This window comes from Schistocerca serialis, chromosome 2 (assembly GCF_023864345.2).
Source record: "Schistocerca serialis cubense isolate TAMUIC-IGC-003099 chromosome 2, iqSchSeri2.2, whole genome shotgun sequence".
Lineage (NCBI taxonomy): Eukaryota > Metazoa > Arthropoda > Insecta > Orthoptera > Acrididae > Schistocerca > Schistocerca serialis.
This window is the reverse complement of record NC_064639.1, coordinates 198,720,107-198,745,680: the sequence shown is the minus strand read 5'-3', so window position 1 is coordinate 198,745,680 and position 25,574 is coordinate 198,720,107. Positions and strand designations below refer to the sequence as shown.

At 38.9% G+C, this 25,574-nt stretch overlaps 1 protein-coding gene across 2 annotated transcripts in view; it reads right to left on the bottom strand.

Annotated features, from left to right (window-relative positions):
• Window positions 1–25,574, bottom strand: part of LOC126456936 (uncharacterized) — a 144,339-nt gene that overhangs the window by 27,023 nt on the left and 91,742 nt on the right. Inside the window, exons 11-15 of one of the 2 annotated variants that reach the window (XM_050092872.1) lie at window positions 25,399–25,559; window positions 23,652–23,980; window positions 16,867–17,021; window positions 10,174–10,279; window positions 3,374–3,482 (exon numbers count right to left, since the gene is read on the bottom strand). In XM_050092872.1, the coding sequence (XP_049948829.1) occupies window positions 3,374–3,482; window positions 10,174–10,279; window positions 16,867–17,021; window positions 23,652–23,980; window positions 25,399–25,559 (860 nt within the window). The remainder of the gene's footprint in view (window positions 1–3,373; window positions 3,483–10,173; window positions 10,280–16,866; window positions 17,022–23,651; window positions 23,981–25,398; window positions 25,560–25,574) is intronic. The other variant, XM_050092873.1, reaches the window with a different exon arrangement.

Genomic DNA, 25,574 nt, shown 5'->3' with positions numbered 1-25,574 from the left:
TAGATCTCTCACACAGTTGTCTAAAGGAAGATAACATTTCCAAATGATTGTATGTACATTTCAGAAATTTTCCACTTGTTGCAAGAAACAACAGCTAACTTGCCACAAGTATACAGGCACGACAATACGCATAAAAATGAAAAAAATTATGACAGTACTTAATTACAATTATAAATCACTAGAATGTGGCACATTCGTTGATTATCTAGGGGTTATGTTATGAAGGTACACAATGTGAAATGAACATAAGGAAAATTCAAGAAAAGTATTGTGCATCTGCAAAGCACAATGAAAGTAAGACTACTATGTTGTACATTCTTGAGCACTGTTTGAACATTGTAGTGCTCACTTGACAGGTAGCATGCTGCACAGCTCCCGCCACCAATACACTGCTGGGAGCCAGGTGCTGTCGGCTTCCACTAAGTTGCCACTTCCACTGCACTGCCCTACCTAAAGCATTGTGCCAGCCAGTCCTCAGCGAGCCGTTGTAGTGAAAGATCTGGATGACTTTCAGCTTCACATGTCTTACAATGTGTGATGAAAGTAATCAAATGAAAGGCAGACAGATGCTGCACGCTCCTAGGAAACTTTCAAAAAGTGCCGGACATGGCATGATTATATGCAGTCAGTAGCATGGGTTCATGTGTTCCATGAGGGAGTATTTTGAGAGAGGGAGAGGGAGAGAGAGAGAGAGAGAGAGAGAGAGAGAGAGAGAGAGAGAGAGATGCAGGAGCATCTCTACTTCCTTTGGATAAGGTGGTGGAGCAAACTGCAGCTGCTCTGCAAATAAGTGAATGATCAATGATAAGAATCTGGAGACAAATTTGCAACAGAAGAATCAGGCAAGTCATCTAAATTGGAGGCAACTGGGAAGAGGAGGCCCCTCAAGAATAGGGTCATAAATCTTGACTCTTTTCAGGAAGAAGCTATTCGCCATCAGATATATGCATATCATTCAAGGAAGGAGTATGTAACACTCAAGAAGCTATATGCTAACCTTGTAGCAGCGGATCTATTTCAGGGTAGTAAATCATCCATGTTACCAGTTGTGAAAAAGTTAGGATTCCGCTATAAATCCGTTTCTGGGTGCAAGTTATTAATGGAACGCCAGGATGCTGCTTTCTTAGAGGATTAGTGGGGACAAAGTTTGAAAGGAAGCTGCACAGGTGATACCATCAGTGGTAGTATAGCAGCATGTATCGAGAGAGGAAAAAGAATAACTGTAGCACATGCCAGAAATTCAAAAGGATTCATTTCTAATCATCTGCTGTTATTCCCTTCAAACGAGATCTTCGACTGTCACAAAGGGACGAACCACAATAATTCTGTGAAATGGTTTGAAGATGACATTGTTTGCTGGTTAGAGAAATATAACAGCAAATTGACAAGGACAGAATTATTAGAACATATGTCGCAATGCAAGCCAAAGAAACTAGTTTACATTGTGGATAAAACAGAAATAAATAAACTGGCTTAAAATGCTCATATTCTCTCCCAACCATTGCCACTTTAATGCAACAGAACTGATTTGGGCTCAGGTTAAGCATCATATGACTGCACAAAATAAAAAACAATTACACTGTCCAAAGTGGAACAGCTTCTGCAGGAGGTACTTGAGAAAGTGACACCAGAAGACTGTAAAATGTAGTGGGTCATGTGAAAGGAGTTATACAGAATGCAGGGAACAATGAAGGTGTGTTGCAACAATGCATCGAAGACTTGATAATATTTGTCACTAAGAGCAGCGACACTGATAGTTCCACTGACATTGACTCTGAATTAAGTGGTGTCTTCCCACTGTCTAATTAGTATGTAGTGTATAGTGAACTTTAATGAATGTCTTACTTCCATTAAATCTTACATCTGTGACTTTATTTTGATGAATTTCTCTTTTTTGTTTGAGACTAACGACTACTGTTCAGCCACCTCCCATCATCTCCTTATGCAAGTTACACCGCAGTTTAAATACATTTCATTTTGTGTAGACACAGAGACATTATTTCATGTGTGTACTAGTTTTTGAGACATGCAATGATAAGAAGGAAACTTATCTGGATATGAAAATGTCTCCTGTTTCAATAACCAACATAGCACCTGCCCTAATTAAAATCAAGAAAAGGTTTCCAACATGCGTAGAGAGACCACAGAGAGCAGCGCTATATGTAAATTACAGAATTTTTAAATTATTTTCGTAGGAGATACAGACTTCAAACTTCATACTTGATATGAGTTTAAGATGACACAGCTACATAAAAACACCATTTCTAGATGCATATATATATATAGAAAACGTAATGTAGTGCAAAAATTATGAAAAATTCATCAGTAACATATTTTAGTAATAACCAAAAAGAAAAAAATACTGCAGTGATAGTACCAGTTTTTAACCCTTTTAGTGCCAAATACGATCTGATCGTGATCCAGATTTTTGGCGAAAAATGCCAGTAACGATTTGATCGTGATGCCTTTCTCATTCATTTTTTCCGCGCTTGAAGGCAAAGTTGTTAGTATTTCCCAGCTAATCAGAAAGGCATCACGATCAGATCGTTACTGGCATTTTTCGCCGAAAATCTGGATCACGATCAGATCGTATTTGGCACTAAAAGGGTTAAGATATCACGCAATAAGTTTGAAGCTGTTTACAAACAGAAAAAATAAATCTGTTTCAAACAAATTAACATAACTCTTTCCCTAATTAAAATTAAGAACCGATTTTTGACATGCTGTAGAGGTCTATATCATATGTTAATTTAAGATTTTTTACTTGATTTTTGTGAATGATTGAGCCTTTAACACGATTTTCTATTGCAGCAGAGAGTGGTGTGCTGTAGTGGCTGCCTGCAGACAGTACTAGATGCGACAACGTTGCACCTCTGGAGCTTAAATGTAATGTGACAACTAGCTTAAATAAGGCTATAGGGATCATCACCAGTGAGTGTGAACAAACTGAATGAATTCAGAAGTGTGCTGCTCAGATTGTAGTCTGGATTTAGTCCCTACAAAATGAATATTAAAAGTGCTAAGGAAATTCAAGGACATCGCTTGAAGAAAGAAAATGTCACAAAGCAGGCCTAGTATTTCAAATACACTGTAAAACAACACCTCCAAGCTTATATTATGTAAGGACCGTAAAGTAAAAATATAATAGTATTACAATAAAGTAGTATTATAACAGATAGGATAAGCAGAATGAAGTTCAACTGACACATCACAACATTAAAAACTGTGCCACATGTGGTGATTACCAGCAGAATTAAATAATGTTACTTACTTCTCTGCAAAGACATTATTGCATTATGCTGTAAATATACATGCCATTTTGGAATTGTAAAAAAAAAAAAAAACTACGAAATAAAAATTAAGCTGATCATACCCTAGGCTTTTTGGGCTTCTTTTTTCTATAGCTTTCCAAATCTGAATCCTCAAATACCCTCCTTTTCTTTTTCTTTGTACGGGACTTAGATGATGAACCACCACTTTTCCTGAAATAAAAACAACCATATTTGTAGTTTGATTCTGGAACAACAATCACAAACACAAACAAAAATGTCAATTAGATTGATACTGAGTGGACAACAACAGTTCAGCAGTAACTAGGAGCACTTACGAGATTTAAGTCACTGATGTGCCAAGATCACTATTCACATAATACATAAATGACAAAACCCACCCGCAATAAGGAATAATTCTATAAAACAAAACAATGAAGGAAGATGCTTAACAACATTTATTACATCACATGAAAGAATTGGGTAGACACAAAAACAATGCTTCGATGTTCTCACAGCCTTTCTATTGACATGTTATGTGAATAAGTCCTAGGACTTTCCAAAAACACATATGCTTTAGAGAAATCATATTTTTTATACCAGAATATTTGCTTTTTAAAATGAGTACACTACGGCAATGTTGAGGATGTAATGCAAGTACACTATTAAGAGACTACATCTTTCCACTTTGGCACCCATAAGAACTGCAAAATGGTTCAAATGGCTCTACGCACTATGGGACTTAACATCTGAGGACATCAGTTCCTTAGATTTAGAACTACTTAAACCTAACTAACCTAAGGACATCACACACATCCGTGCCCGAGGCAGGATTCGAACCTGCGACCGTACCAGGCACGCGGTTCCGGACTGAAGTGCCTAGAATAAGAACTGCAAAGGTTTACAAATAAGTGATAAGAATGATCACAATATTTCCTTTATTTGTTTTTCAACTCCATTTCAGAGTGATACATGACAAAGCAAGAATTTTGTTTAACTGTGCATTACCACTATATTATGAGTAAATGATAATTATCACACTATGAGACACAATAGAAGCAAGACACTTGATCAGCAATAAGACTTGTTTAAAAATAACTATTCTTCATCTAAAGGGGAAAATATGTTACAAGCATGACTAGAGTACATGGTGTCTCAAAAGTATGCTACAACTTCAATGCATTACAGCACCCAAGCTAATTAAGATATTCACATCATGTTTGGCTTACGTGCCAGAGAAATTCACAGTTTCATTTGTGTTGTTCCAGACTGTCATGAGCAAAGCATGATGATAACAGTTCAAGAAAAGGCCCAGTGTATGGAATGTTTAATTCAGACCAAATTGGACATGTAAGTTTCAAAGAACTTCCTAACACAGTGTAGGAAACAACCACCCTTGTGGATGTCTATGTGTCAGTAGTACTGCAATTTTATGCAGCCAGAAAGTGTTGATGTGAGGCATTATACTGGCTGACCTGGAACAAATGAAACCCTCACACAAAGGATATAGCTGATTTGCAAACATTCACTGCAGAAATTGCAGGAACTGCAAATCGCAAGGGTGGACATGCACTGAGTCCTTCAGAAATGTGTGCAACAGTTCCAATCAATATGAATACAGATGCATCCATACTGATTGCAACTGTTCACAGACTGAAATCAGATGGCACACCACAATGTATGTAATTTGCTGCGGATGTTCTTCACCACTTGGAGGAGGATGGAAATTTTCTAAACAACTTAACACTTTCTGACAAAACAACATTCCACATGTGTGGTAAGATAAACAAAGATAATGTTCACATCTGGGGCACAACCAAATCGCATACTGTGACAGAAGAGGTACATGTCAGCCTGAAAGTGAATGTGTGCTGATGTTCGATCGCATTGCAGGACCAATTTCCCTCCACCCAGAAAAAAGCATTTAATGTAGGCTAAGTCCTACAAAGAAGAAAACAGCAACCAGCCACTATTAATACTGCTATTTATTTAGGTAAATAGTGCCGTTACCGGTTTCGAACTGGCAAGTTCATCATCAGACGGATGTTCACATGATTTTCAAGATATGCTTTACATTATCGTACGTTTTTGATTTTTGTTATTCCACTGAGGCGAAGTATTTTTGTGTGTTGTTGCCATCGAAAATTCCGCGCGATTTCGTTGCGAAGTTGCAGCATTGTATTTTCTGAATATTCCTAAATATATTCAAGCACTTATGTAATTTGTACATCACCATATTGTGCAAAGCACCACACACACACACACACACACACACACACACACACACACCAAAAAGAATCTGCTGCATGTGAAGTTATCACAAAGATGCAGATTTACAAATCGTTGTGTTCGTAAATCTGCAATCTTTTTGTGAAACACGGGAGGAAATAGGATTAAATTCTATCAACTTACTATCATACAATATATTTTAATAGGTTTTCAATAAATGGTCTCATAGATATATGAATACAGTATACATACATTTATGCTACTTTTTAAGTAAAGCTAACATTTAAGAGCAAAAAATGTTGTCCCTGCAAATCCATTACTTGATTCTGGACCCAAGTCACTATTCTATCTTTTATGAGAAACTGTAGTGAATTACCAAGTGGCTTGCAAATGAGAAATTTGTTCACTGTTCACACCTAAGAATACGGGGGGAAAACGTCAACAGCTTCACAACAAGATGGTGACATTCACATGAAACGAGAAAGACAATTAATCCAGAATTAAATGTTTAACAAACAAAAAGCATATTAAACTGACAGCAGCTGTTATCACAAGAATAAATTACAGCATAAAGAACCATTGTGGAGATAGTACCAACAGACGTCATTAGATCACAGGATGAGTGATATTTCAAGAACTGGGCTGAATCATGATTGCGATCTTTTATTTACATACTAATTGATGATGTTAATATGACCTGTACCCTAGAAGATACTGCCGTCCTTAATTCACCATTGCTCAAGCACAGCACTACGGATTAGTTGGAGGTGAAACTGACACCAGCTTGGCTGAGAAGTGAGAACTACAGTGAGTGTGGCGAGGGAGGGTGTAGAACAGGGAGTAAATTTTGCTGTGCAGCCAACCATGAGAATCTAAACTGTGTATTTTGGCTTTTTATGAACATTCATCACTTTTGAACTGCAGTTCGCTTGAATTAACTTGTACTCAGATTCGAACTGGCTTTAAAATTAGACAAATACTCAACAATAGCAAACAATAGCACACATTTCTGCAGGAGATGGTAAAACTCTTAGAGTGGAGCTAGTGGCGTAATTAGTGTTTCATGCAGCAATGTTGTCGACACTCATCGTGAGGTATGGCACAAACTATGGGGTGTGTGTCAGCTGCTGGTCCTACATAGCTAATGACAGAGTGGTGGGCAGGGATATGTTTGGAAGCAAGAGACATCGTAACATTCTCACATCAGCACAGAACTGAAATCCACTATTTATTTTGGGGGGGGGGGGGGACAGCTGTGTTCTCAGGTCCCACTGTAACCATAACCTCAGAAATTGCAACATATATTTGTGGTAATGAAGATATAAGCTTCACAGCTGTCCTTTTAGGATGATGATTTAAAATAATGATACCATAAACAACAGGCTAACTAAACAAAAAAGGCAGTAAAGATAAAAATTAATGTGAACAATTTCTTTTTGTTTATTTCTCCTCGTATTAATAAAATATTGACAGTTAGTACATGACAAAGTTTAGAATATTTGTAACAAACTTTTTTGGCAATAACTCTGGTCAATAAAATTTTGTGATTTTTATTAGTCAGACTATTTTTTCCCAAGAAGCCTCTTTAAAAAAAGGAAAGGGGGGGGGGGGTCATCTTATATTCAGGGTCGTCTTATGCTTGGGTAAATACAGTATGTAGATGCACTCTACATTAGCTGTTACTCTGAATACAGGAAAAATAATAAAAAATAAACAAATCCAAACATGTTTAACTTTAATACACCAACCAAAACTCATCTAATACTTCTGTTTCACTAAACATCAAACAAAAATTAGGAAAGGCGATAATTCACTTCCTGCATATTGATGTGTGGTGCACACATACATTTTAACAGCATACAAAATTTCACTAACTTTTTGAGGAAGCCACCAATCAACTGCTCGCTAGCATCTTTTGTGCAAGTTGCTGCTTGGGGGCTCATTCAAAATTGCTGTGAAATGATTAATGCTGTTAACTATGACTCTGTATCATGTATCAATCAGCTATAAGTTAATGGTTGCCTCTCTTCATTTATGTTTATTGTTTCCAATCTGTAGTTCAACTGTTTTATACGGGCACATTGCCAAATATTCTGCTGTTTCATCTAGCAAAACACCACAGACAAGAACATTCATGCTCCCAGTTCTTAATGGATCAGTTCAGTTTAAGTACTGATCAGAAGCAACTTGCATATATTGGCTCTTACTTAAGAGTTAACAGCTCATCCATGAAGTAAAATTTTTTGGTTACATATACATGGGTCAACTGCACATGCAAAAACAGCTTCAGTTTAAACTGACATCATTTCAAAAAAAGAAGGAAGTAAAATTGAGATTTAACACCCTGTTAACAACAAGACCACTGAATAGTCTTTTTTTTCACAACATTTTAAAATCTCTGATACACTAACTGAATTGTCACCTAAAATAAGATGGCATTTCAACAGGTAACTGAACATCTATCCACCTGTTACAGGTTATTAAAAATGAAGCATCAGCTTATACAAAGGTGGCAGGGGCAATCAGGGTGGTCACATTAAAGGAATTGCCCAGGTATCTGAATCAGGTCTCACAAGCATTCTATCAATATTGTGTTTGTCCAATTGTTCTTATTGTCCAATTGTTCTTAGTGTTATAGGGATAGTAAATATTTGAAAACGGAAATTCTCAGGGGGCAGGTATTTTTTATGTTTTGGACTTGCAGATGGATGACATCGGTATCTTGCCACAGTAGTTTGGCTGGCAACCATTCAGCCATTTCCATGTGAGTTTACACTGAAGATTGCTGGTGAAAACCTATGTATCCATGCCACTACACAAATTTTTGGTATAAAACCAGCGCCGTGCACCAGCAATCTCCAGTGTAACCTCTTCTGAAAATGGCTGAATGGTTGACAACTGAAATATTGTGGGAGACGTTGATGTCACCTGGCTGCAGGGCCTGAAAAACTTCCAGAATCACACATCAGCATTTGTTGAGAGAAACTGCCAAACACTATTATTCAATTTTCTGCTTTTATACTGCACGCACGGTTCAACAATGATAGGTCACCTTTCAGGTTGTACATATGGACAAGGAAAAAAGTTCTTGGATTTTTCCCGGATTTCCCAGTTAAAAATACACTTTCTCCTTATGAAAATATATTTTTTTCGTGTTAAGTGACAGTATACTTTTCCTCGTAACTGTAAAACTTATCAATCCTTTCAATGGTTGTGGTTTTATACACCGGAGTAGAATTGCCTGGCACTTTAGAAAACGAAACTCCGAGGGGAGGGGGGCATTGAAATCGAGATTGTGATGCACTTTTGTGAGCCAGTCATAGCTCATGTCAAGTGATCCCACCAGACAATGAAAGTGGATATTTCGAGCATAGGACACGTGATGTAGTCAGCCAATAGCAACATCACTGTTAAGTAGCGCAAACCCACAAATAGGAAAAGAGTAATGGTTTAAATTAATATACATAGTGTTGCTACAAGAAAAGAATAGCTTTCACGTATAATATTGGTCTCTAAGATTAATAAGCTGCAAGAGAAGCTAAGCTTCTGAACTACTTTTAGCGGATAAACACAATGGAGAAGTGAGCAACCAGCAATGCTTCTCACAGATGGCACAATATTTCTCAGGTAACACAATACATTTTAAGAGTTTTGATATGCCCAATATTATTCACAATTGCTAAACCTAACCACATGTTCAATATTACTGCAAATCCAGAAGTATTGAGCAATAATATTGTCTGTCTAGGGCCACAAAATTCAGTCTTGTTTCAATTTGGTTGGAGTATATACAAACACACTATAAATTTTACAGTCCAAACTGTTCCTTATCCATAGATATACCAAAATCCAACTTTTTCAAATTTTATTTTCTTCTTTTTCTTCGTTGTAAAACTGAACAATTGTATATATTCTGTCACAATTGACTGAACTCAATGTGAATCATGTTTTAATGAGTGTGAATAGCTGTCTATGTCCATCGTTTCACTTGCTTTGCTGTATTCAAATTGCTGAGAGGTTGATTCCTTTGGGGAAACTTAATCCTAAGAAAGTTTTTTGGTAGGGTGTCTACACATGTAACATAAAGCACACCTGCTAATAATGCTACAAACCATAGGAATGTGCTCAGCCTGCTACACTTTCAGTTCCCAACATGGCTTCACCTGTAGAATGGACCCATTTTAATGAATTTCTTTTCTGGTTGGGAGAGGATTCACATTATACCCTAAGCAAAATAACTTTATGTTGTGTTTGAAAAGAGTAGATTTTATATCAAGTTCATAAATTGTTTTTAATGTCATGCCACCTGTGGCAGCATGTCAACAGTGAAATACAACACGCAGGTGGCATCATCTGCTAGCAACGGGGGAAAAAAACATTATTTTCACACACACACACACACACACACACACACACACACACACACACACAAAATAAGTAAATTGTTTAGCATAATTTTGAGTCTTTCATACACACACACACACACACACACACACACACACACACACACACACACACACACACACAGGCAACAAAATTCTTATAATTTCATATATAAAAATCTTGTCAAAATTAATAAACAGGAATATAATCAGTAACAAACCTTCAAATTAGTCTGGAATGCACAAGAATTACAACAAATATTATCAAAAGTAAAAATGAAAGTTCTACTTACTTTCTTTTCTTCTTGCCCCAGTCACTCTCTTCACTTTCAGAGTCTTGCCACATACGACGACTCTTTTTACGCTTGGGGACATCGCTATCCTCACTATCATCATTAACTGTAAAAGCAAACACACTGTGATGATGACAGTTACAGTGGATGGATATACGAATCGCAGGCCACAAATAAAACAAAACTTGCAAATAATAATAATAATAATAATAATAATAATAAAATATCTAAAACTGAGCGAAGAAAGCCACAATTCCTCATTGCTGCACTTGTCCTCCCCTCCTCTGACTGTGATCTCTCTCTCTCTCTCTCTCTCTCTCTCTCTCTCTCTCTCTCACACACACACACACACACACACACACACACACAGTATGTTCACAGCTTCACTATATCTTACAAGCAAAGATTTACATCCTACTAGGTAACAGAAACTATTATTTGAAACAAAGGAGACTATACAGACAAATGTCTTATTGTGAATTGTTTCCAAAGCTGAACACACATAACGTATAAAGTTGGGTATATTGCTAGTAACACTACACTCTATCTACGGAACAAAACTGCTTGTATATTCTGAAAAATTTCTTAGCTGAACTTACTAGATGATATTACATCGGTCAGATTAAAAATGACATACTTCCAGCATGATGGAGCTGCTAAATTTTCTCCCATACATCAACTCCACTTTTTCCAATGGCTCCAGTGGTAATACTATTGTCTGACCACCTATATCTCCTGACCCAACAGTGTTAGTATTATTAAGAGTTGGATGAAGATACAAGTATACAGAAGGAAAATAGATACAAGAGGCAAACTTCTAGGTTGGTCCTGGACTTTGTTACTCTCATGGATGAACATAGATACACACTAACTGTAAGACAATTGATAAGACAGGTTCCTGTAATAGTAAAAGTGCAGAGAAGTTCATAGTAGACTTTGGAAAAATTACTGTGAGTTTTTGTACATTTATTGAAATTGTGTAAATATATTATGAATTGTAAATTTGTAACAGGACACACAACAACTTGACATGAAACTTCCTGGCAGATTAAATCTGTGTGCTGGACCGAGACTCTAACTCTGGACCTTTGCCTTTTGCAGGCAAGTGCTCTACCCAAGCATGCCTCTCCTACCCTCCATTTTCATTCTGGAAACAACTTGACAATTTGGGTGGTCAGTATTTACCTTCACGAGGTACAGCTCCCAAGACAGGAGATACAAACGTGGGAAAATACACAGGGTGGTCCATTGATAGTGACCGGGCCAAATATCTTACGAAATAAGCATCAAACGAAAAAACTAAAAAGAATGAAACTCGTCTAGCTTGAAGGGGGAAACCAGATGGCGCTATGGTTGACCCGCTAGATGGTGCTGCCATAGGTCAAACTGATATCAACTGCATTTTTTAAAATAGGGACCCCCATTTTTTATTACATATTCGTGTAGTGTGTAAAGAAATATGAATGTTTTAGTTGGACCACTTTTTTCGCTTTGTGATAGATGGCGCTGTAATAGTCACAAATGTATAAGTACGTGGTATCACGTAACATTCTGCCAGTGTCGACGGTATTTGCTTCGTGATACCCGTGTTAAAATGGACCATTTATCAATTGTGGAAAAGGTCGATATTGTGTTGATGTATGGCTATTGTGATCAAAATGCCCAATGAGCGAGTATTATGTATGCTGCTCGGTATCCTGGATGACATCATTCAAGTGTCCGGACCGATCGCCGGATAGTTACGTTATTTAAGGAAACAGAAGTGTTCAGATGCATGTGAAATGTCAACCACGACCTGCAACAAATGATGATGTCCAGGTGTTTAGCTGCTGTCATGGCTAATCCGAACATCAGTAGCAGACAAATTGCATGAGAATCAGGAATCTCAAAAACGTCGGTGTTGAGAATGCTACATCAACATCGATTGCATCTGTACCATATTTCTATGCACCAGGAATTGCATGGTGACGACTTTGAACATCATGTACAGTTCTGCCACTGGGCACAAGAGAAATTACGGGACGATGACAGATTTTTTGCACGCGTTCTATTTAGCGATGAAGCGTCATTCACCAACAGCGGTATCGTAAACAAGCATAATATGCACTACTGGGCAACGGAAAATCCACGATGGCTGTGACAAGTGGAACATCAGCGACCTTGGCGGGTTAATGTATGGTGCGGCATTATGGGAGGAAGGATAACTGAGCCCCATTTTATCGATGGCAATCTAAATGGTGCAACGTATGCTGATTTCCTACATAATGTTCTACTGATGTTACTACATGATGTTTCACTGCATGACAGAATGGTGATATACTTCCAACATGATGGATTTCCGGAACATAGCTCATGTGTGGTTGAAGCGGTATTGAATAACATATATCATGACAGGTGGATTGGTCATCAAAGCACCATACCATGGCCCACACGTTCACCGGATCTGACATCCTCGGATTTCTTTCTGTGGGGAAAGTTGAAGGATATATGCTATCGTGATCCACTGACAATGCCTGACAACATGAGCCAGCGCACTGTCAATGCATGTAGAAACATGATGGAAGGTGAACTACTTGCTGTTGAGAGGAATGTCGTTACATGTATTGTAAAATGCATTGAAGTCGACAGACATCATTTTGAGCATTTATTGCACTAATGTGGTGTTGTTGTGGTCTTCAGTCCTGAGACTAGTTTGATGCAGCTCTCCATGCTACCCTATCCTGTGCAAGCTTCATCTCCCAGTACCTACTGCAACCTACATCCTTCTGAATCTGTTTAGTGTATTCATCTCTTGGTCTCCCTCTACAATTTTTACCCTCCACGCTACCCTCCAATACTAAATTGGTGATCCCTTGATGCCTCAGAAGATGTCCTACCAACCGATCCCTTCTTCAAGTCAAGTTGTGCCACAAACTTCTCTTCTCCCCAATTCTATTCAATACCTCCTCATTAGTTATATGATCTACCCATCTAATCTTCAGCATTCTTCTGTAGCACCACATTTCGTAAATTTCTATTCTCTTCTTGTCCAAACTATTTATCGTCCATGTTTCACTTCCATACACGGCTATGCTCCATACAAATACTTTCAGAAACGACTTCCTGACACTTAAATCTATACTCGATGTTAACAAATTTATCTTCTTCAGAAAAGCTTTCCTTGCCATTGCCAGTCTACATTTTATATCTTCTCTACTTCGACCATCATCAGTTATTTTTCTCCACAAATAGCAAAACTCCTTTACTACTTGAAGTGTCTCATTTCCTAATCTAATTCCCTCAGCATCCCCCGACTTAATTCGACTACATTCCATTATCCTCGTTTTGCTTTTGTTGATGTTCATCTTATATCCTCATTTCAAGACACTATCCATTCCGTTCAACTGCTCTTTTAAGTCCTTTGTTGTCTCTGACAGAATTACAATGTCATCGGAGAACCTTAAAGTTTTTATTTCTTCTCCACAGATTTTAATACCTACTCCGAATTTTTCCTTTGTTTCCTTCACTACTTGCTCAATATACAGATTGAATAACACCGGGGAGAGGCTACAACCCTGTCTCACGCCCTTCCCAACCACTGCTTCCCTTTCATGCCCCTCGACTCTTATAACAGCCATCTGGTTTCCGTACAAATTGTAAATAGCCTTTCGCTCCCTGTATTTTACCCCTGCCACCTTCAGAATTTGAAAGAGAGTATTCCAGTCAACATTGTCAAAAGCTTTCTCTAAGTCTACAAATGCTAGAAACATAGGTTTGCCTTTCCTTAATCTAGCTTCTAAGATAAGTCATAGGGTCAGTATTGCCTCACCTGTTCCAATATTTATACGGAATCCAAACTGACCTTCCCCGAGGTCGGCTTCTACCAGTTTTTCCATTCGTCTGTAAAGAATTCGCGTTAGTATTTTGCATTGGTGATTTATTAAACTGATTGTTCGGTAATTTTCACATCTGTCAGCACCTGCTTTCTTTGGGATTGTAATTATTATATTCTTCTTGAAGTCTGAGGGTATTTTGCCTGTCTCATACATCTTGCTCACCAGATGGTAGAGTTTTGTCAGGACTGGTTCTCCCAAGGCCGTCAGTAGTTCTAATGGAATGTTGTTTACTCCCAGGGTCTTGTTTCGACTCATGTCTTTCAGTGCTCTGTCAAACTCTTCATGCAGTATCATATCTCCCATTTCATCTTCATCTACATCCTCTTCCATTTCCATAATATTGTCCTCAAGTGCATTGCCCTTGTATAGACCCTCTATATACTCCTTCCACCTTTCTGCTTTCCCTTCTTTGCTTAGAACTGGGTTTCTATCTGAGCTCTTGATATTCATACAAGTGGTTCTCTTTTTTCCAAAGATCTCTTTAATTTTCCTGTAGGCAGTATCTATCTTACCCCTACTGAGATAAGCCTCTATATCCTTACATTTGTCCTCTAGCCATGCCTGCTTAGCCATTTTGCACTTCCTGTCGATCTCATTTTTGAAACGTTTGTATTCCTTTTTGCCTGCTTCATTTACTGCATTTTTATATTTTCTCCTTTCATCAATTAAAGTCAATATTTCTTCTGTTACCATTATATAATCTATCTGAAACCTGTCAGTATCTCCAGGCTTCTTCCATGTATACAACCTTCTTTCATGATTCTTGAACCAAATGTTAGCTATGATTAAGTTGTGCTCTGTGCAAAATTCTACCAGGCGGCTTCCTCTTTCATTTCTTATCCCCCATCCATATTCACCTACTACGTTTCCTTCTCTCCCTTTTCCTACTACTGAATTAAAGTTACCCATGACAATTAAATTTTCATCTCCCTTCACTATCTGAATAATTTCTTTTATTTCATCATACATTTCTTTAATTTCTTTGTCATCTGTAGAGCTAGTTTGTATACAAACTTGTACTACTGTAGTAGGTGTGGGCTTCGTATCTATCTTGGCCACAATAATGCGTTCACTATGCTGTTTGTAGTAGCTTACCCGCAACCCTATTTTTTAATTCATTATTAAACCAACTCCTGCATTACGCCTATTTCTTTTTGTATTTATAACCCTGTATTTGCCTGACCAAAAGTCTTGTTCCATCTGCCACCGAACTTCACTAATTCCCACTATATCTAACTTTAACCTATCCATTTCCCTTTTTAAATTTTCTAACCTACTTGCTCGATTAAGGGATCTGACATTCCACGCTCCGGTCCGTAGGACGCCAGTTTTCTTTCTCCTGACGACGACGTTCTCCTGAGTAGTCCCCACCCGGAGATCCGAATGGGGGACTATTTTACCTCCGGAGTATATTACCCAAGAGGATGTCATCATAATTTAACCATACAGTAAAGCTGCACGCCCTCGGGAAAAATTATGGCTGTAGTTTCCCCTTACTTTCAGCCGTTCGTAGTACCAGCACAGCAAGGCCGTCTTGGTTAGTGTTACAAGGGCAGATCAGTCAATCATCCAGACTGTTGCCCCTACAACTACTGAAAAGGCTGCTGCCCCTCTTCAGAAACCACACGTTTGTCTGGCCTCTCAACAGATATCCCTCCATTGTGGTTGCACCTACGGCACGGCTATCTGTATCGCTGAGGCATGCAAGTCTCCCCACCAACAGCAAGGTCCATGGTTCTTGGGGGGGATTAATGTGGTATTTACAGGTAATCACGCTGTAACAGCATGCTTTCTCGGAAATGGTAAGTTCACAAAGGTACATGTATCACATTGGAACAACCAAAATAAAATGTTCAAACATACCTACATTCTGTATTTTAATTTAAAAAACCTACCTGTTACCAACTGTTTGTATAAAATTGTGAGCCATATGTTTGTGACTATTACAGCACCACCTATCACAAAGCGAAAAAAAGTGGTCCAACTAAAACATTCATATTTCTTTACGTACTACACAAATATGTAATAAGAAATGGGGGTTCCTATTTTAAAAAACGCAGTTGATATCAGTTTGACCTATGGCAGTGCCATCTAGCAAGCCAACCATAGCACCATCTGGTTTCCCCCTATAAGCTAGACAAGTTTCGTGCTTTGTAGTTTTTTCATTTGATGCTTATTTCGTGAGAAATTTGGCCCGGTCACAATCAATGGACCACCCTGTATATAAATACAACATATATAAATACAACAACAACAACAACATCACATGTACCTTTCAAGAACAGAGTTTCCTTCTTCCGAGATAGAAAGGATGAAATTGTTGGGGGATGTTTTACAGCAGGCCCCAAGCTAAAACCACTTGTTTATCAGCTGACCTGGGAGTTGCACCACTTGACTGGCAGATCTGGTTGGCCCACATGTCTCTTTGTGTAATTAGCAAATTTCTTAACGGACTTTTCACTTTTATACAAATACTAATAAGAATACTCAAAAATAAACTACAATATAAAATAATTTCATAATTATAGCGAAGGATTACAATCCTTTATCTCTGGAACTATTTGATAATTAAATATCAGTAATTGAGTGTGTATACTATTATGAACAAAGTACATTCACTTGTTCTTTGATTAGTTACTGCCATTTATCTTGTCTACAAAACGCAGATAAAAAAGGATTAGAATTCTGGACAATTACTTCTCAGATTCCAAAAAAGAAAACAAAAGCACAAATGGTGACAAAATTTACAACACAAATAATAAACGAGTTTGTGTGCAGTGTATCTGTAATGAGAAAGAAGGAATTAATTTGTACTCACTAAACTCCTTATCAAAGCGAGTAACCCTAGCACGTGAGGATCTGCGAACTGGCTCAGCATGCCTCTTTCTGGATCTTCCCCTGCGCCCACGCCCGGGTGCCTCGGAATCATCCGATTCATCTGCATCTTCTTCCTCTTCTTCCTCCTCCTCTGAGCTACATATCATTAAACATACAGTTACACGCTGACTTCAATATTCCACCTGGCTGCAGTAATCACTTTGTGTAACAGAAATAAAATAAACATACAGTTACACATTGACTTCAATATTCCACCTGGCTGCAGTAATCTCTTTATGTAACAAAAATAACATGTAGAAGTGTTTGACAATAGTCCAAATGCAGAAAAGAAAACAGTCTTGTTTTCTTAACTCCTCAAGTGGAGCCGACAGAAAAATGAATTATAATTGGAATGAAAACATGACAAGTAACATTCCAACAGCTGTCTTGCTAAACAGAGAACATACAATGATGACAAGCAGCAGCAAACAACCACAGCAGCAAAAGATATAACTGTAACCGTACTATATTGAAAGTTGTTGGATATTTTTATGTGATGAGATCACTAGCAAATATAATTAATCACTTTCTTTTTCTTTTCATATAATGATAAAACCTAGATGCACTATTTTTTTACATCTCACACCACAGATGCAAACCCCATTGCTGTTGTAACTGTTAATGCAGATATTTTTCTCCTCTCGCCTAGATCAAAATTTTCACACGTCTATTATAAACATGATTTTACAATGGACTATGAACATCAGAACACTAGAGATATAAAACAAGGTGTACCATAAAAATGTGACTTTACCAGAAGTAATGGTTTAACAGACACAGGATATGAGACATGTTAAACCCAAGCAGTTATACAGTTGCAAGCAGACAGCAATAAAAATCTAGTAGTACATCAGAAAAAATGGATTGTTAGGATGAATTGCTTAGAAGATAATTAATATGATACTGCAGAATCATGAGTGAAGTATCACAATGCTATAGCCGAAGAGCTGTGCAGTTGACTGCAGCATTAACAGACTATACTGGCTAATTGTTGGAGTCCTGGACTATTCCAATTCTATCTCAGGCTATGTTACTCTACAAGAGGCAGAGCTACATGTGAAAGCAATCATGTCATGATATATCATCTCTGTGGTAACTTCTACACAGCATTTTATGTAGGTCTGACCAAACCAATTGCCCAACAAAATTAATTGTAGCCACAGGTGAAGTGGATACCCAGTAACAGAATTGTTATTAAGCACAACATCCTTGGTTTCACTGGTTGCCAATCTGTGTCCCACAACTACCTACTTCATCCCCACCACTGGCTAAACATACACCATTCAAAGCAGGGTCACACGTGAAACAACACGTCATGTGATTTGTATTCACTACATGGCCTTCTACATAAGTGTGACAACCACCAAACTGGCTTTGCGCATGAATGGACACAGACAAACTGTCTGCCTGGGATTACCCGGTGATGGAACATGCCCTCCAGCACAATTCCATGGACCTATATAGGTGCCTACTACATCACATTCGGAATTTGAATCTTTCCACCCGACAACAGTCCTTGCAATTGCACAGATGGGAACTTGTGTGCCAACACATCCTTTCATCCTCCCTCCTGGACTCAACAATTGTTAACCTCTACTCTTTCTCCTTTTTTGGCCCTTTACTAATTGTGATTCTTCAATTTCTCCAGGCGTATTTTATGATGAAATTCAGTACATCAGCGCACCTGATGATGGCAACGTGGTCGATTGCAGAAATATTGTGTCCTATACACACTCATACCAGGCTGTTCACCCGAGATTTATTTCGGCCTTTACTAATTTACTGTTTTTTTAAATCTAACTTTTTTATTTTTCACATTTTCATCGTTAATCTATTTAATTTATTTTGTTTTCTTTCTCTTCTTACTTAGTATTATTAATATTATTCATCTCACATATACCTCTTTACTTCTCAACTATCTTCTTTGCTTTGAAACAATACTTATGATGCGCTACTTTTGACTTTTTTTTAACGCCCTATACTCCTCCTTTGCTTACCCACCAATGGCTACCTCTTAACCTAGAATGTGAGTGACCTACATCCACTTACCCTATCTTCCCTTTTCTTCTCTCCTTCCTCTCTTCCCAGATGAAGGACCAAGTACAGGAAGCAGATTTTTAATGGATTTTTGTCAGTTATTTTTTCCATTTTTGTGTTACTGCTTTGCTGAGTGACACTGACGGGAACTGTCCTTTCAAGATATCCTTGCATCCCCAATACTTTCTGTTTGTCACTGTCTCACAACCAACTCTATTCCGGTTCCATCCACTGCATTCCATTAACCTACACACACATTCTATCTCTCAAACCCAACTCTTCCTGCCAGTGTCATGAGGATATCATTGGCATCACATTTCAATGTGGTCCTGTTGCTGTCCCTCTGTCCCAACCATAGCCACCTTGAACTCCCCGTTGCCTCCCTTCTTCTCTCATCATCTCCATCACACACAACATTGTGTTTATGTCACTCTTGAATGCTCAATGTATCATCCATTGTGGTGTAATAACTGTAACATATCACATTCATATATTTAAGAAGTGTCACTCGATGTGGCCTGACTGATGAACAACTGTCACAAAATTTGAAAGTATTCATTTTATTATTTAAGCAATTTAGAATCACAAAGTGTTCAAAAGTTTGTTTCATATTTTTGTTTCTACTTGTGTTTGGGTGGATGCAGCATGTCTGGAAGGTGGAACAACATTGGCAACACACCTCTGCTCTCCGGTAGCTGTTGGTTTGGCAGTTTATTATGGGCTGCAGTGTCCTGGCTTGGAGATGTGTGACGTGCCATGGAACAGGAGTCCCATTTCAAATTGGATGACATCACAGAAAAGAAAAAGCTAGCAGATATATTCTGTTTGTCATTTTGAACTAAGAGAACTGTCATTCATATCAAATACAACACAATGAAAATCACAGTTTATGTACTTATGACATGTTACTGTCTTGTAGAGGGAAGATCAATATAATATGATTTCTGAAGATACACTTTTTATTAGTGATAGAAAGTTGAAGCTAGTTAATGGCTATCAGTTTTCAGCAAAGTAGAAGCTGCAAGGAGAAGTAGTTGACAGTCAAGGCAATGTACATGGTTATTCTGGATGTTGAATCAATAAGCAACAGTTCAGAATTAAAAAGTAATGGCAATCATAATCTAATCAAATATACTCTCAAGCATGGAACATTTCATTCTGGTGGCTCAGGTGAAAGGACCCAGGACACTTCTGTGCTGAGAAATATCTGAAATTTTAATAAAACTAGTAAATAAATTGCGAATTCAAAGGTAACAATCTCGAAAGATGATGTCATCAAACTGTATGCTCCTGTCCTTAGCAACTGAATCAAAAGTCAAGATTACATTGCAGCAGAAAAGCCATTAACAGCAATGTAGCAATAAGGAATTAAGAAGAACTGTGTAGTCGATGAGCAGTTGCTGAAATCACTGACTACATTTACATTGAAGAATTTAATAACTCCATGAATTGGAAGATCATTGACTGCAACTTCTAAGGCTAAAATTGTTTCATCAGTTCATCATGCCCCAGCAGCCGACAGTAGCCAGTCCACTGCTTGTCCACCTACGGCAATGGCGGCTTCAGCTGCACACCAACCTTCAGCAGTGCAGTTCACCCAGCACAGTGATCTGTCTTCCCTTGAGAATTGCAATGCTGTGAGCTACCCAAGCATTGTTTGATGAACTGTATTAAATACAAGCTGATTTGTATAAGTTTTGGTGGTGGTGTGTGTATTGAGACAGTAATTAAAAGTGGAACTGGCAACCGAAGTTTATTGGGTTTGTTCAACAAGAGAGACATTGCTCAGTGACAACTGGAAGCCAACGACAGTTAATTATGTTTAGTTTTGTTGCTAATGTATGTCAGTAGTGACGAGAGACATGGAGATGCACTTACATTTGTTTCAGAGTTTTAGTGAACTGAGTAGTAAGCTAGATGCGAGAAACACTGAGTTAAACATAAGTATCAAAGCTCAAGATGATCAATTAAACACCAGTGTAAAAGCATATTAATTTCAAAAAAGTTTTGGTGGAGACAAAAGAAGAGATGATAGTGGAATTAAATTCTAAGACAGATAGTACAAATACCAACTTAAAAGTTGGAATTAATGACGGAAATACAGACAACTGATGCCAAACTCGAAAAACGTATTACTGAGTCTCTTAAAGAAAAACTAAATAATAAGATTTCTGTTTGTGGAAAAGATTTGGGTGTAGTGTCTGTCATTGAAGGCCCTCATGAGACTTTCAGTATACTGGACAAGGGAGTCCTCGTCACCACAGATGGAGGAAGCGATGACAGCTGTCCAGATGAAGGTACTGTTGGTGGTTAGTAGCTACAAATATCAACAGAGTTGTGGATGGAGCCACCCGAGAAGTGGAGGTTAAAGCCCAGGAATGTGACACATTGGGTTGAGGAGGACCAGGTGAAGTGGATGGGAAAGAAAGTGCTGAGGTTGTGAAGGAACAAGAATATGGTGTCTTGGGCCTGGGTCAAGATCATGAAGATATATATCACTGGTAAACCCAATCCAGGCAAATGGTTTGGGATTTTGGAAGGCTAGGAAGGTTTCCTCCAGATGGCCCATAAAAAGGTTGGTGTGGGTGGGTACCATGTGGGTGCCCATGGCTTTGATATGGATTTGTTTATATACCTTTCCTCAAAGGAAAAGTAGTTGTGTGTTAGGATATAGTAGGTAAGTTGTGCGAGGAGAGGGTTTGGTGTCTGAAGGACAGTGGAGAGAGAGTGTTTGACAGTGGCAAGGCCATTGGCATCAGGGATGTTAATGTATAGGGAGGTGGCATCAACAGTAAAGAGTAGGGATTCAAGAGGTAAAGAGGTGTTGATTGTGAAGAGTTGGTGAAAGGAGTGGTTAGTATTCTTGATGTGAGAGGCTAGGTTTTGGGCAATAGGTTAGAGGAACTGGTCAACAAGAGTGGAAATTCTTTCAGTAGGAGTGCAATAACCAGCTACGAAGGGGCATCCAGGACTGTTGGTTTTGCGGATTTTGGAGGCATGTAGAAGGTGTGTGCGGTGGGGGCAAGTGTGAGGAGGGAAATGGATGCAGGGGAGAGGTTCCAGGAAGGACTTAAGGATTTCAGTAGGCATTGGTGGTTATGTTGGTCTTCTGGGATGGGATCACTATGGTAGAGCTTTAAGGTGGAAGAGTCAGACAGTTGGTAGAAACCTTCTGTCGGGTAGTCACTGCGATTTATTATGAAAATGATATATCACCAATGCTAGTTCATCACTGAATAGAAATGGCACACACAGGAAGAGAGCAAATGATGAATACAGAAACTTCATCAAAGTCTACCACAACCATCACCTATCACTTAGTGCACTGTCACTGCAAGTTTCAAACAAAAAACATGCGCACAACACAAATTGAGCGAAAGATGAAAACATTTATACTCATAAATGAATAACTGCTCATGATGACAAAAATTCACAAAGTGTAAAGTGCACTAACAACTTTATGCTTATTTGATGTTCTAACCACACCTCTGCTCGTATTGTAAAAATTTCTTGCTACTTTTGGAACATAAAAATATATTGTGACCCTCGAACTACGGCTGCAAGTGCCATGTGCAAAGGCCCTACCTCCTAGCCACATAGGCCACAACAGAATCCATCTGTCACAATCATACATAAATCAAATGATGGAAAATCCAGGATGGAATGCAACAATACGAGAGAAGGAAAGTGCTACTCACCATATAGCGGAGATGCTGCATCGTGATAGGCACAATAAACAGATTCACACAATCATAGCTTTCGGCCATTAAGGCCTTTGTCAACAGTAGACACACACACACACACACACACACACACACACACACACACACGCACGAGTGCAACTTCCACACACATCTGCAGTCTCAGAGAGCTGAAACTACGCTGCGAACAGCAGCACCAGTGCATGATGGGAGTGGTGACTGGGTGGGGGTAAGTAGGAGGCTCCGTGGGGAGGGGGAGGGATAGTAAGGTGAGAGTGGCGGACAGTGAAGTTTTGCAGTTTAGACGGCGGGTAGGAGAGAATGTGCAGAGGGGGTAAGTAGTGGAAAGGAGAGAAACAAAAATAAAAATAAATTAAAAGACTGGGTGTGGCGGTGAAATGACGGCTGTGTAGTGCTGGAATGGGAACAGGGTCGGGGCTGGATGGGTGAGGAACGGGAACGTTCCCATAACCCTCCTGGCCTCAACCTTCGTTAGTCACTGTCCTCACCCATCCAGCCCCGTCCCTGTTCCCATTCCAGCACTACACAGCCGTCATTTCACCGCCACACCCAGTCTTTTAATTTATTTTTATTTTTATTTCTCTCCTTTCCACTACTTACCCCCTCCCCCCTCTGCACATTCTCTCCCATCCGCCGTCTAAACTGCAAAACTTCCCTGTCCATCAGTCCCACCTTACTATCCCTCCCCCTACCCACCCAGCCTCCTACTTACCCCCATCCAATCGCCACTCCCATCATGCACTGGTGCTGCTGTTCGCAGTGTAGTTTCAGCTCTCTGAGACTGCAGACGTGTGTGGAAGTTGTGCTGGCGTGTGTGTGTGTGTGTGTGTGTGTACTGTTGACAAAGGCCTTAATGGCCGAAAACTATGATTGTGTGAATCTTTTTATTGTGCCTATCGCAGTTCAGCATCTCTGCTATATGGTATCAACAATCATACACAAAATATACTATAAAGGAATACTTTACCTGGACCCCTTGAAGTCCTCATCTGAATCTGCATCATCCTCAGAACTTATGTCTAGACTGTTAAGTCGTCTATGCTTCTTTTTGGGAAGTGGATATCTTCTCACAGGAGGTATGTAGCCCTCTGGTTCATCTTCCTCTTCCTCCTCATCTGAGTCTCTTCCTTCCTCTCCATTTTCTTCCTTCTTTTTCTTTTTGGTTTCATCATCTTCAGCTTTCTTGTCACCAGCCTCCAACTTTTCCTTCTGCTCCTCCTTCTCAGCATTAACAATAGTTGCAATATCTTTTCCTCTCCCTTGATTCCCAGCTCCTTTCACAGCTTCCATTTCATCCTGGAAACCAAAGAAAAGTTGAGGGTTACACTACACATCATTCTCTGTCCCATAACACAGTTAATATATACTAAAGCAATTTAATTAAATGTCCTGTTTGACAGAGAGTGTGCTCCTGTTGCAATGGCAACCAGAATAGTTCAGCATGTCTAGTGATAGGATGTACCAGCTTTTGACAAACAATCATTCAAAGGACGTGCAAAATGCACAATAATGGTGTGTTTGGTTGCATCCAGATTGTGAGGGGTCAAAGCACAGGCTACTCCATTTCAAGGTTCATGCAGGTACCAGACTTTTCACATGCCACATTGTGGCCCAAGCACCTCGGGTTGTGAAAACTGCTGCAACTTGAGACAACTGTCATGGGAAACAATTTGTTCACTTTAATGTTACCATTTTTCAGATGTGAGCTAGTGTTTTTATACTTTATCAGTAATAATTATTGTACATTGGTCATAGCAGCTCACAATTACCTCTAGACACCAGGAAGAGCACCAAGTGAACACTCTTGGTACCCACAGCTGAAGCAGACATGGTCTGCTGCTTGGTTGCAGTGTGTGAAGTGGCCAATTTGATGTAAAATGAGGACCAATAGTTCAATGTACTTTTTATTTTATTTAACAAATGCCACAAACAAAATGTAAACAAGCTAATAAGAGCATCTCTTGAAACCAGCATCTGAACTGTATCAAGTGTTATTAAAGTGGTTGAATGCCAACAGTTATTACAGACTTATTCATTAAGATTTGCCATTAACTGATGCAAATGTAATAGTAGAAATGGGATCACATTGTAATGAATCACTCACTAATTCAGTGTTGCACAACAGAAACTGGTGAACTGCTATACAATCCAGAACCATCATCTTGCTTTGAAGCACAGAAGCAAATGCTCCTCTACTCACCATACATCACAGAGTGAGCAGAACAGCAAGGGTGCATGACCACTATCAGTGAATACTCAAAGCACAGAAAAATGTCAGCTGGACTAATGAGTTGTGTACACGCTGGTGCACACTGATGGTACAGTAACAAGTTACATTAATTCAAGAACTGATGCAACCTACTTGCCAACAAGGTATTGTTATGGTAGGTGGTGGACATGTCCCCCCTCAGCACATCTAGGATTGCAATGGGCCAAGTGCACATACCTTGAACACAGCTATTAACTAATTATTAGTTACAGGCAAAGGGGCAGCAGCTGTGGATCAGGATTAAACCCCCAACAATTCCCACATCTTGTGGAGTCCATGCCATTATGTGCTACTGCCATCATCAGGTAACTGCTCAAGAGCAACTTAAAATTAACATGAAAAACACCCTTGTTTTTTAAGTTATGCAACTTTATTCGACTAAGATGTAAAAATTATAATAATGTATAAATAAGAGTAATGCCATCTTTGATCAGTATACACAAACCTGAATTGCAGAATAAATGAGATCGTCATAGTCATTGTATCGGTAGCTAAGAACAGTCTGACGCCTCTGGCGTAACTGGTAAACTGGCTCAGAGTCATCAGATGATGAGGCAGAACTAGATGAACTAGATGATGACCTCCTTGAGCCAGGTACAGAAACTGCTGAAAGAGAGAGGG